Below are 12432 nucleotides of genomic sequence, written 5' to 3' on the forward strand. Positions count from 1 at the left end.
AAGAAGTGTTGAATGTGAACCTGTCTAATACTTTGTTGCTGTGGGACATAAGCAGCGCCCTGTGAGCCTCTTATGGTCTTGCTCCTACAGAAATAAACGTGTACACTCTGTTAAATGGAGTGTGCAAGTTTTTGAAGAATGTGGGATATAATATTACACTTACACTATTAATATCGTTCATATGTATAAATTGATCAGCCATAACTTTCCACTTCAGTCATTTTTACTAGAATTTTCAGGAATAACAATTTAACAACAATGCGGAGTATGCACAAAGAAATCAGCCATACCTTTAAATGGGCACTGTCATTAAAAAAATTTTTTCTTTTGCACTCCTTATGGTAAACACAAAATCTTTCTAATGTACTTTGTTTAAAAATTTAATGAAGTTTTCTATGTTTTATTTGTGTTTAAAAAAAAGCTGCCACTAGGTGTCTCCCTACTTGTCCAGAGCACATTTCCCCCCATCTCTTGCACAGACTTTGGCCTCCTGCTGGCCTGGCAGAAGTCCAAAATCAGGAAATGCAGTTGGGAGTGCCGAGGTGGGGGGTGGGTAGGGAGTGGTGCAGCCTTAGCCAATCATGCCTTATCTCACACTGAACTGCTCTGGGCTGTGTGTAGCAGAGTGAGGGAGGAAGTTCTTCCCTGTATGGCTTCAGATGATGTCACGCCTGCTGGGGAATGCACCTTCTCTTCTTAGCAGAAAATACAGAGCAATATCAAGCTAGAAAACTAAAAAATAATAAAAATAAAAGCAGGGGGTGGTGAACTGGGAGGATTATAAAATTTAACAAGATCATGACAGGTACTCTTTAAAGGGGTATTCTGGAGATTATTTTTTAATATATCTGCTCGATTCAGTTTATCATATTCTTACCTTCCTCTCTTTTAACTATTGCCGCTGTAATTGTGTTGGTTCCTGCAGCAAAGCACTTTCTTGTTGGTCTTGTCACAAGGATTTGCCTACTCTGCCAGTGAGATGACTATAGCTGTGTCCAGCCTCAGCCTCGCATTGGTTGAGTGGTAAGGTCCCTGTGCTGACACAGACCTAAGGAAGCTGTCCAGTGCTAATAAATGTATCCCCTATCTGCAGAGAATAAATACAGAGAATAAATGATCTCCCTGGCCCCGGCTGAGCTGCTGTGTATGACATTTCACACACAGCAGGTGAGCTGGTAAACACACGTCCCTCCATTCACCTCTTTGGGAAGAATTCTGTGTCTCCGCCTCTCCATAGAGATGAATGGAGGGGGCGTGTTTCGACCAGATGACATGCTGGGTACGAAACGCGCTCTAGCAACGTAGAGTCGGGTCCCATACGGGATGTTGTAAGGGGGTCCCAGCGGTCGGACCCCACACGATCACACATTTATCTTTATTCTTGGCACTTGACATCTTCTTTAAGGGGAACCTCTAAGTTATACCTGTAAGAATACATTTATATTTTAAACACCCTGAGGACAGTTAAAGATTCTTCATAATACCAATTCAAAACTACCTAGCAATATTGTTTAGGTCCTCTTGGTGCCTCCAAAACATCTCGATCCATTGAAGCATGAACTCCACAAGATCTATGAAGGTCTCCTGTTGTATCTGGCACCAAAAGACATTAGCAGCAGATTTTTTTGCGCGTTATGAGGTGGGGGCCTCCAAAGTTACTTTTTCCAGCACATCCCACACGTGCTCAGTTGGATTGAGATCTGCAATTTTGAAGCCTAGTGAACACAATTTAGACCATATTTAGATACATGGTATATGTTAATGACTTCCATGTAAATAGCAGAACATTTACCAGATCATCATACTGCCTTCACTGGCTTGCCTTCTTCCCATAATGCATCCTGTTTTTTTTTTTTTTTCTTTACTCAGGTTGTTCAAATATTTGCACTTTTCCATTGACCTTGTTTCAAACACATCAACTTCAAGACTTTACTGTCTTCTTGTTGCCTAATACATACAACCCCCCCAACCAGAAGACATTGTCACAAGATAATCATTGATAATGACGACTTGGCCTGGTTTAAATGTTTTGGCTGATCATTGTACATTTCTAAAATACCGTACTTTATTCCTTCACTTAAAAATATTCTTTGTTTTCTTGTCACCAATTCCATTGAAGAACATTACAGTTGGCTTTTCCCCAGTCTGCCAATGTTGATAACAAGGATCTTTATTCTGATTTATTGAAAGCTAAAATAGTCTCTTTTAGCTCTCCCCATAGGTTTTCTTCCTGTTCCTGAAATGTTTAGTTAAGGCTGGGTTCACATCTGTGTTGTGGGCTTAGTTGGAGACCTCAGTCATAGATTCTGTCAAAAAGAGCTGAAATACAAAATGTAGCATGCAGTATTTTTCTTGTACAGTTAAATCCAGTCAGTGATGTCCTATGGGCTCCATTGGTGTCTAATGAGCAGCAGATGCACTGTATCAATTTTTTGGATGGAGAATATAAATGGCAGCTAGCTTAGTATAAATATCCTTTTTAGGGGTGGAGCCATGGCTGATTGCTGTAGATCTTCTTAAATAAAAAAAATAAAAAAATAATATTTTCATTCAAAATGAGCTTGTAAATACAATAGTCCCTCAAGTTACAATATTAATTGGTTCCAGGACGACCATTGTATGTTGAGACCATAACTCTATGGAAGCCTGGTAATTGGTTCTACAGCCCCAAAATGTCATCCAAAAATAGGAAAAGGTAAGTATTAAAAAAAAATTATAATAAGTAGATAGCTAATACAGATAAAGCAAATCCTTACATATAAAAGTAAGAAAGAGCTGCTGGAAGCTGTAATCATTGTCTATGTCAATGTTTCCCAACCAGGGTGCCTCCAGCTGTTTCAAAACTACAACACCCAGCATGCCCGGACAGCCGTTGGCTGTCCGGGCATGCTGGGACTTGTAATTTTGCAACAACTGGAGGCACCCTGGTTGGGAAACAATGGTTTATGTAGAGGACAGGAGCTTCTTCAGGGTCCTATACAGTACACACAGTGTCCCAAATGGAGCCACCCTTACTTGGTGTCCAAAGGAGCAACTAACCCTGGCACAGGTAAGGAGTAGTACAGAACTTGTAGTTCCTCCCTGTACTGTAGGGGGCGCTACCAGACAGCCAGTCAGTGCATGCACTTAGGTAATAGAGGCGATTTACCAGTAAAATTCCCATTCTGATTGGTCTGTTCCTCCAGTCGTGACATGTTTCACAAATCTGGACTGTCTGTAGCATTGTATGCTGAGTCTTGTTTCAAGTTACGATGGTCCAGAAAAGACTATTGTATGTTGAGGCCATTGTAAGTTGAGGGATCACTGTATTTTGTTATCCCCAATAAAATAGTTATACAGCATTTTAATCTATACATTTACAATTTATTCCTAGGTGGACATTTAATCCAGCTGTTCTTACTAAAGCAAATGTTGTCCGCAGTGGAGATGCTGCGCAGGGTGCTGAAGGAGGAGCCTCACAATTTCAAGTGGGGGATCTTGTACAAATATGTTATGACCTAGAGAGAATAAAATTACTTCAAAGAGGTCATGGAGAATGGGCGGAAGCCATGCTTCCAGTAAGTAATAGCTAATTTGATACATTTTTATGCATATACAAGGACATTTGCCGACATTTATCATTGTAGGTGTAAGTGAAGCATTTATCATTGTAGGTGTAAGTGAAGCATTTATCATTGTAGGTGTAAGTGAAGCATTTATCATTGTAGGTGTAAGTGAAGCATTTTTCTACACTTTTTTTTTGTGTACTGCTTATGTGTAGGAGCACCAAATTTATTAAATGGTCGCAGAGCATTTGACACATTTTGTGCAGGTCACATTTTCAGAAATTTCTCTTTTTACATACACCAAAAAGCTAAGTCTTTGCGCCTTTTTTGCGCCTTTTCACAAAAAGGCGCAGTTCATAAAACCCTTCCATATCATGTGTATTGCCAAAATCAGTGTATTGCAACTCAAAATCAGCAGAAATGTGTAAACCAAAAGGCGCAAATAAACCCTGCTTGTCTAATGACAATGATAAATGTCGGCCATTGTTCATACTGTTTGCATTATACATGTGACATATGCAGCAGGAAGGCTTCTGACATAAACTCCAAACAAATCTATAGGGCACTATAGACCTGAAAGATGCCAACAGAGTGTCTCGTGGGTATATACCAGCATACCTTTTAATTTTAACTTTGTGAGAAGGTGCAGCCTATTATATTAAAATTATTATTGATTGGTCACTTTTTGCACCTATTTTGAGATATTTCTTCACTTCTTCACTTTGCAGGCAAATTTAAAAAGTACCTGTCATATCATATATATGTTACTTATTAGGAGATGTATTACATGTCTTTTTATGTGTCTAGCTTCTGTATTTGGCTCACAAATTTCTCTGTTCTGCTGCTCACTCATTCTTACACCCACTGCTCAGGAAGGGGCATGTCTCTTCACTGCAGACTGCTCTGTAACCCCTCTTCTCTGTTTTCATGATGCAGTCTGATAGACAGGACAGGAGTGAGCACAGAAAAGTGCTATTCCCACCCTAACTTCCTGGACTTTGTCTGTGATTCAGCTGGGACAAAGATGATGCTGCAGCCAGACACAGGATTATGTTCTGGATGGTGTGGCGACCCCTATTTTATTTTATTTTTTTCAAAGCCATTATTTCTATAAAAAGGAGATACATTTTTTTAATAATGTAAATTAATTAATTTACATAATAAGTTTTTGATTCTGAAAGTGCCCATTTAAAAACAAAGTATACTCACTAGCCAAGATCCCCTGCTTTCATTCCCCACTGCTCACAGCTTCCTCTGACGAGTCAATTCTGCAGGAAATGCCCGCTCAGTCAGTCGCTCGCCATAATGGTGACTTCCCTGCCCGAGTGGGTATTTTCTGTATGTCGACATGTCAAAGGGAACAATGAGCAGCAGGGACCTACTCTTCTCATCTGCTCACTGTTTCCCCTGACGTGCCGAAAATTCCCACTGTTGCCAGTGATTGGCTGAGCAGGACCAAGACATCAGAGTGATGACCATTGGGACTGGGTGCTGTCTGAATGGCAATGGTAAGGGGTCATTGTAGGTTAGTATGCTTTTTTTTTTTTTTTTTTTTTTTTAAAAGCACCCCAACTCCATTTTTCAAAGAATTTCCTCTGGGGAAAACTTCTTCAATGTAAATATTTTATGACATCCTAAGCTATACCTAGAGAAAACACCTGCTTGGAGTTTGCTTGTCATTCCTAGTGTTCATTGGAATGTTATCATCTTGTACTCACACTACACCAATGTATGCTGGGAGGTGGGGTAGTTTAATATAAAGGTGTTTGTAGTCTGCTACTAATGTGGTTGTTATACTATTAATTGTAATAGCAGATTTCATTTATGAATGTTTTATCATTTCTTGCGGTTTTTTGCATTTTAAAGACTCTAGGTAAGGTCGGAAGAGTTCAACAGATTTATTCAGACAGTGACTTGAAAGTGGAAGTTTGTGGAACATCATGGACATATAACCCAACTGCTGTTTCCAAGGTGGCTTCTGTAGGATCAGCAATAAGCAGTGCAACTGGAGGTAGTCCTTGTGTTTTATTTGTATATCTACTGAAGGTTAATGGAATCCACTGTCAGATAAACAAGTAAATATTCTTTACATGACTCTTGGCTGCTCATTTGGTTTCCCCTTAAATGATCAACTTTGATAGTCCATACATTGCTGAGTTTACTGTTGAAGGAGATTACCTGCAGAGAAAGTGACCTGTTACTTATTCTAAAGATGTTTCTTTGGAATAGACATTTGAGATGCAGGACTGCAATTGAAAATTTGGTCCAAAATGTCTAGTGTCCCATGAAACCATACTCATTTGCCTGATCTCCCACTTTGACAGCTTCCAGTCCCCACTGCTCACTTCTGCTTCCCGGTAACCACTGCAGTCAGTGAATGGCTGGGGTGACGTGGCACAGGAAGTACTGTTGAGTGGTGGGCATCGAAAGCCACGAGAAATCTGGTTAACTGAGTATGGTTTCTTTTTATTTTTGTAGTGCCTGACTCATCATTAAAAAGTTTCTCACTGAGGAATACCCCTTTAAATATGTAAACCAATTACATTGTTATATCAACTTGTTTCCATAGAGAGACTGTCACAACTCTTAAAGAAATTGTTTGAAACACAAGAATCTGGAGATCTTAATGAGGAGCTGGTGAAAGCGGCTGCAAATGGCGATGTTGCTAAAGTAGAAGACTTGTTAAAGAGGCCAGATGTTGATGTAAGGACTTTCACTAAAAGACTTTAAGAACCATTTGTGATCTAAGATGAGTTCTTTGTTAATGCAGATCAATAATGATCTATATTTTTGTCTGTAAATGATGTTTGATGATTAGTCAGTCACATTCAGCTTATTTTGCCCCTGAATAAGTCTACTTATTTCATAGTCTTCTGTGCAATAAATGTGAAAACGAACCTAAATGCCTTCCATTCATGTTTTATAGGTCTACTATCCAAAAGCATTCAGCATTTTTTGTAGAGATTTGTTTCTGTGCACTGACTGCTAGTGTTTTGTGTGCCATCAACACGATTATATTTTTTCCTTTTAGGTGAATGGGCAGTGTGCTGGACACACGGCTATGCAAGCGGCCAGTCAGAATGGACACGTGGACATTTTGAAGTTACTTCTGAAACACAACGTTGATGTTGAAGCTGAGGTAATGCTTATGAAATGTTTTCGTTACTATATTAAATAAGTAGGATTTATTATCTCAATCTTTAATATAAGTAAAAAAAATAAAAAAAGATTTTATTCAGTATGATGGGCGATGACACAATGTTTGGACAAGTTCTTTTAATTAACAATTTAATGTGAGTGACTGTATGTATTTCTTTATTGTGCAGTATGGAGGTCCGCTTGCTAGGACTGTCTCACTACTTGCTTCTTCTGCCTTATTGCTTGTCCCTTAGCACCTCCTTTTCCTTCATGACTAGATTCACTTGTATAAATGCTGGCACAGATTAACTATGTCTCTTATGATGGCAGCTAAAAGCATCTAGGGCATTGTAGATAGTCGTCATTGTTGGGACCCCTTTGTTGTGATAGGCACCAGTGGATTTGCCCAGCAAAGACAGTAATACTGTATAAAACAAAAAACAGTCTGCCTGGATAGCGCTCCAGGCTTTATCTCTCTGGCGAGCTGTTCGCTTCAAATTTTCTCTTCAATCTCCTATCTCCCCTCTCCTTCCTTTCCTAGCTAACCCCCTCTTTGAACCTGATCTTCAAACTTCTGCCTTTCAGTGGTGGGTAGATACTGGTTTGACATGTCTAAGTTCTTGATCCAAAAACGCCTTATGCCCTTATCTACCTTAATTACTAGGTACTTAGTCCCACCTCAAGAACATTTTAGAGCCCTACAAATTCTATCCTTTTTTTCCTCCCTAGGCCCTAGACTATTTGAGGTCACTCCAACCCCCTTTGCGGCACGCTCGCTATATACTCCCTGGCCTCCTATCCTCCATTTATGCACACATCAACTCCCCTACCCCTAGGGATAGGAAGCTTAGATTTATGACCGATTTAGGAGGCGGATCTCCATTCCACTCTCTCGCTTTCTCAGTGGCACGCCTGTTGTGATTCCATGAGCAGGGGCAGCTGGCAGGTTTCTTTAGCGGAAACCTCTATTAAGGTATTACTTAGAACCTGTATGGTTCCGACAAGGTTACATTCCATATATCCTACGGTATCTCCTTATTGCTTTAGGGCCTGCGGAGCTAGGGGTACAATGTACCACACCTGGTGGAGCTGCCTGGTGGTAGCCTCATTTTGGCGACAACTGTTAACACTTTTGACTGATATACTTCCATGTACGGTACCTGCCACTCCTGTATTCTGTCTCCTGGGTCATAGACCTAATAGAATGCCCAATCGTATATACCGCTTGGTACAACTTATTTTGCTAGCTGCACGCATATACATTGCATCAAAATGGAAACAACTTACCTTAGATTTACCTTCGGTTATAGCCCGTATTAATGTTGTTATGCTTAATGAGAAGCTCTCAGCGATCCGTGATGACTCGGTTGAGAGGTTTATGACGGTCTGGGACCCCTTGCTATCATCCCCCTATCACCCCCTATTTCTCATAGCTTTTCTCTTTTAGTAGTCGTCCATTGTCCCACTAGTGGTACCCGCATTGTGTATCTCTCTACTTATATCTCTCTAGCCACTTAGTAACCATGCGTCCCAGTTGTCTATAATCGTGTACCCTATCCCTTCCCAATGTGAAGGTGTATGTGATACTGACTGATTATTATGTTCTAATGTTTTTGTGTTTCCCTACGTGGATTGATTTTATTGTTATCACTTTGATTCTTTGCCATATTGTATGCCATCTTTTTCCTTAATCAAAAGCGTATTGGTTTGACTGTTAAAACAAAAAAACAGATTAATTTGGGTGGAGAGATCAAATATTAAAAGCACAATTGCTATAATGTCACATCAGCCCAGTAGGGCTGGGCGGTATGGCCAAATATGTGTATCGCTGTATTTTTGTGACTTATGGTGGTTCCACGGTCCCCACACCCCACCCCAATTATTAGCCCATCGGGGTACTACGCACGTCACCTGCAAGCGCTGCCTCTTCGTCCCCCTTTTTGTTGCGGGCCGCCGGTGCTCACACTCTATACTGTATCCCTATGCCCGGGCTGCAAATGGTAAACAAAAATAAACTTTAACGCATGTTCCTACGTTGGCCTTACGCTGGGGACGTGAACGTCGGACAGCCGTCAGCCTATCACCGGCCGCAGTGATGTTCCGCCTCGGCCGGTGATAGGCTGAGCCCACTGTCATGTAGGGAGCTCTGGGCGGCTTATTACATGACAGTGCACTGAACCTATCACTGGCCGGGCGGAACATCGCTGTAGCCGGTGATAGGCTGATGGCTGTCCGACGTTCTATTTCTTAGGAAGCTGGTCCGGACCGACAGGGAAGGTGAGTTAAAGTTTATTTTGTTTACCTTTTGTAGCCCTGGCATAGGGATACAGTATAGAGCAGTGGTCTTCAACCTGCGGACCTCCAGGTGTAGCAAAACTACAACTCCCAGCATGCCCGGACAGCCGTTGGCTGTCCGGGCATGCTGGGAGTTGTAGTTTTGCAACATCTGGAGGTTGAAGACCACTGGTATAGAGTGTCAGTGCCGGCGGCCGCAACAAACAGGAGGACAAGGAGGGCAGCGCTTGCGGGTGACCTATGTGAGTAGTACAGGGGACAGTGCAGTGCTGGGCTAATAATTGGAGGGGGAAACAACGCTCGCGGGTCACATATGATTAGTTCCCCGATGTGGGAACAGCGCAGCGCTGGGCTGATAATTCATTCATTCCCAAAGGGGAGGGGCCAAACCGGTATTGCTGTGTGGGTTAAAATTCATATCGTCCAGCACAAAAACTTCGGTATTCGGTATGAACCGGTATACCGCCCAGCCCTACAGCCCAGTCGTTGCACTGAACTGTGAAAAAATGACAAGAAATCTTAAGAGCGAATATAAAGACTTCACTTTTGTAGGTTTGTGGGGTTTCTTGTCCCCAGAAAATGAATCGTATGCCTTTTCAGTGGTTGCAGAACTGCTACTCTGATGGCTACTCATACCTTGCTTCCCATCACAAAGCCATAGGGCAAAACAATACAATGATTATACAGCTCACATTAAAATCAGGATTGGACAGGGCTCCTTAACCAAGCCTTCGCTTTTATCATTTTATGTCTTTTATACATTTTGGGAAGTTAACCTTTGTGTATAAACAAATCACATCAATGTTCTAGGATAAAGATGGAGACCGGGCAGTCCATCATGCAGCCTTTGGTGATGAAGGTGCTGTGATCGAGGTGTTACATAGAGGTGGGGCAGATTTAAATGCTCGAAATAAGCGCAGACAGACACCACTTCATATCGCAGTGAACAAAGGACACTTACAGGTTGTGAAAACACTTCTGGATTTTGGCTGCCATCCAAGCCTGCAGGTAAATAGTTATTTTTTTTATCTTATTTATTTGTTCAGTCAACAAAACTATTTAGCAAACATAAGATAATCAAATAATAATAATTGACATTTGCTGAGTCATTTTTTGTTGAGACTTTGAGATTTCTGTTACATACACACTTGTCAGAGCTTTCCTTGAGGATTTGTGTTGTATACAAACTTATTAGAGATTTTTCTTTTTTAATGTAAAGTAAATAATATTCAATTGAAGGGGAGAATAGAAATGTAGCTGATCAAATGTGTAACATCAAGCAAAATATATACCACTCCCCCACTAACCAGGTGCCTTTATCATACTCGCATAGGTGTAACTGCTATGCCTCTACTAGAATCCTTTTTCTTTTTTTTACCACAATTTCTATAGTTGTTGTAAAACTGCAATTGTTTTTACAAAACAGTTTTTTGGTTTTATAAACTCAACAAAAAAACAACACCCAATTTAATGTGGCCGAAGTGGATCCACCAGTCGATGCCACAGGGACATGTCAAAGGTTCTTATTGACTGGAGTCTCAGTCCAGAGACCACCACCGATCAAGGGAACTAGCCATTGGTAGTGCACGGCATTGCTGTTCACTCCCTATCTCGCTGCTTTATTGAAAGTATGGAGAAGCGAGACAAAGATCACTTCAAACCAAGGAGTGAGCAGCAATGCTGCATTCTTTTTCTTTTTCCAGCTCATTCTTCTAATCTGTGGAGGTCTCTCACCACTAAGCCCTCAAGCGATCAATACTTTTGACATGTCAAAAGTGATTATGCCCATTTAAAGGGGTATTCCAGGCAAAACTTTTTTTTATATAGATCAACTGGCTCCGGAAAGTTAAACAGATTTGTAAATTACTTCTATTTAAAAAATCTCAATCCTTCCAATAGTTATTAGCTTCTGAAGTTTTCTGTCTAACTGCTCAATGATGATGTCACGTCCCGGGAGCTGTGCAGTTCCTATGGGGATATTCTCCCATCATGCACAGCTCCCGGGACGTGACATCATCATTGAGCAGTTAGACAGAAAACTTCAGAAGCTAATAACTATTGGAAGGATTAAGATTTTTTAATAGAAGTAATTCACAAATCTGTTTAACTTTCCGGAGCCAGTTGATCTATATAAAAAAAAGTTTTGCCTGGAATACCCCTTTAAATGGGCATAGTCACTTTTGAGGGACTTGAGTCATTAGAAAGCAGTTAGACAGAAAACAGCAACTCAACTTCAGAAGCTAATAACTATTGGAAGGATTAAGATTTTTTTAATAGAAGTCATTTACAAATCTGTTTAACTTTCCGGAGCCAGTTAATATATAAAAAAAAGTTTTGGCCTGAAATACCCCTTTGAGTTAACAAAAATATGCAGTTGTAACTGAGATTTTAGTTCAAGTTGTTTAACAAAATTGTGCTATTTGCCTTTAAGGACTCGGAAGGTGATACACCTCTGCATGACGCAATCAGCAAAAAGAGGGATGATATTTTGGCTGTATTGTTAGAAGCTGCAGCTGATGTCACCATTACAAACAACAATGGATTTAATGCTCTTCATCATGCTGCATTGAGAGGAAATCCCAGGTAATGTCCCATACATTTCTTCTTTTTATAGCATTTAGTTCATCAGGTACTTTGATTGTATTGGTGTCTGTATTGGTGTTGATGTTGTTTTGTGTCTGTGGTGATCATATGACCAGCTGCAGGTCTCAATTGCTGAGCGGAAGATATATTTCTATAAACCACTGTCATTAACTGCAAAATTAAGGTGAACTATGAATATTTAGATATTATGTATGGATTTCTTGGCATACATTAGAGCAAAGTGGAACAGTAAATTTCCGGGGCTGGTTCTGAGGAATCAGCTCGATGGCTGCCCTGATGTGACCTGCCATGAGGCTGAGAGGGTCTAGAGCCGAGGTACTTTAGTGCCTCGGGGAGTGGTGACCCCGAGGTGCCGAAACTCACTGGGAGTATTGGCTCACTGAGTTGAAGCACGGGCACCATGATCTCTGGACCTTTGTGGCACTCACCTCTTGATTCCCGGCCTTCTGGCTAGGATCAGAGAAATTTTTATAGATCCGGCCAGATGTCCGGGCAGTATATCTGCACACATTTACTTATTTATTTCTTTTTGTCTCACTGTGTCACTTTTTGCATGTTGAGTGTCCACAGGATTTGTCAGGATGCGGTAGCCCTTCAGGGTGTCCATCCTGGCGATCTAGGGGAGGTGTGTGTGGCCATTAGGTTCCGCACCTCCCTGCAAACACCCCGGGTACTCCTGCTCTGGCAGGGTACCTACCGTTATCGGCTCTAAGGGCAGATACTTTGGCTAACGCCAAGGGGGATGCCGAGAGCATTTGTGATCCCTTAGTAGCCTTGGTGTAAGGGGTCATCGAACCTGAAACCTCGCAGGTACCTTTTGGTCCGGAGGCGAAGGGTAAGGTTTGTTGGG

The 12432-nt window shown here is 41.2% G+C and overlaps 1 protein-coding gene across 2 annotated transcripts in view; it reads left to right on the plus strand.

Moving 5' to 3' along the window:
• The window catches only part of MIB1 (MIB E3 ubiquitin protein ligase 1), a 176688-nt gene that overhangs the window by 107475 nt on the left and 56781 nt on the right, over nt 1-12432 (plus strand). For both annotated transcript variants that reach the window (XM_056521697.1, XM_056521696.1), the window contains exons 7-12: nt 3374-3557; nt 5412-5556; nt 6115-6248; nt 6577-6684; nt 9789-9986; nt 11410-11561. In XM_056521697.1, coding sequence (XP_056377672.1) covers nt 3374-3557; nt 5412-5556; nt 6115-6248; nt 6577-6684; nt 9789-9986; nt 11410-11561 — 921 coding nt within the window. The remainder of the gene's footprint in view (nt 1-3373; nt 3558-5411; nt 5557-6114; nt 6249-6576; nt 6685-9788; nt 9987-11409; nt 11562-12432) is intronic.

Source organism: Hyla sarda, chromosome 5 (genome assembly GCF_029499605.1).
Source record: "Hyla sarda isolate aHylSar1 chromosome 5, aHylSar1.hap1, whole genome shotgun sequence".
Taxonomy (NCBI): domain Eukaryota; kingdom Metazoa; phylum Chordata; class Amphibia; order Anura; family Hylidae; genus Hyla; species Hyla sarda.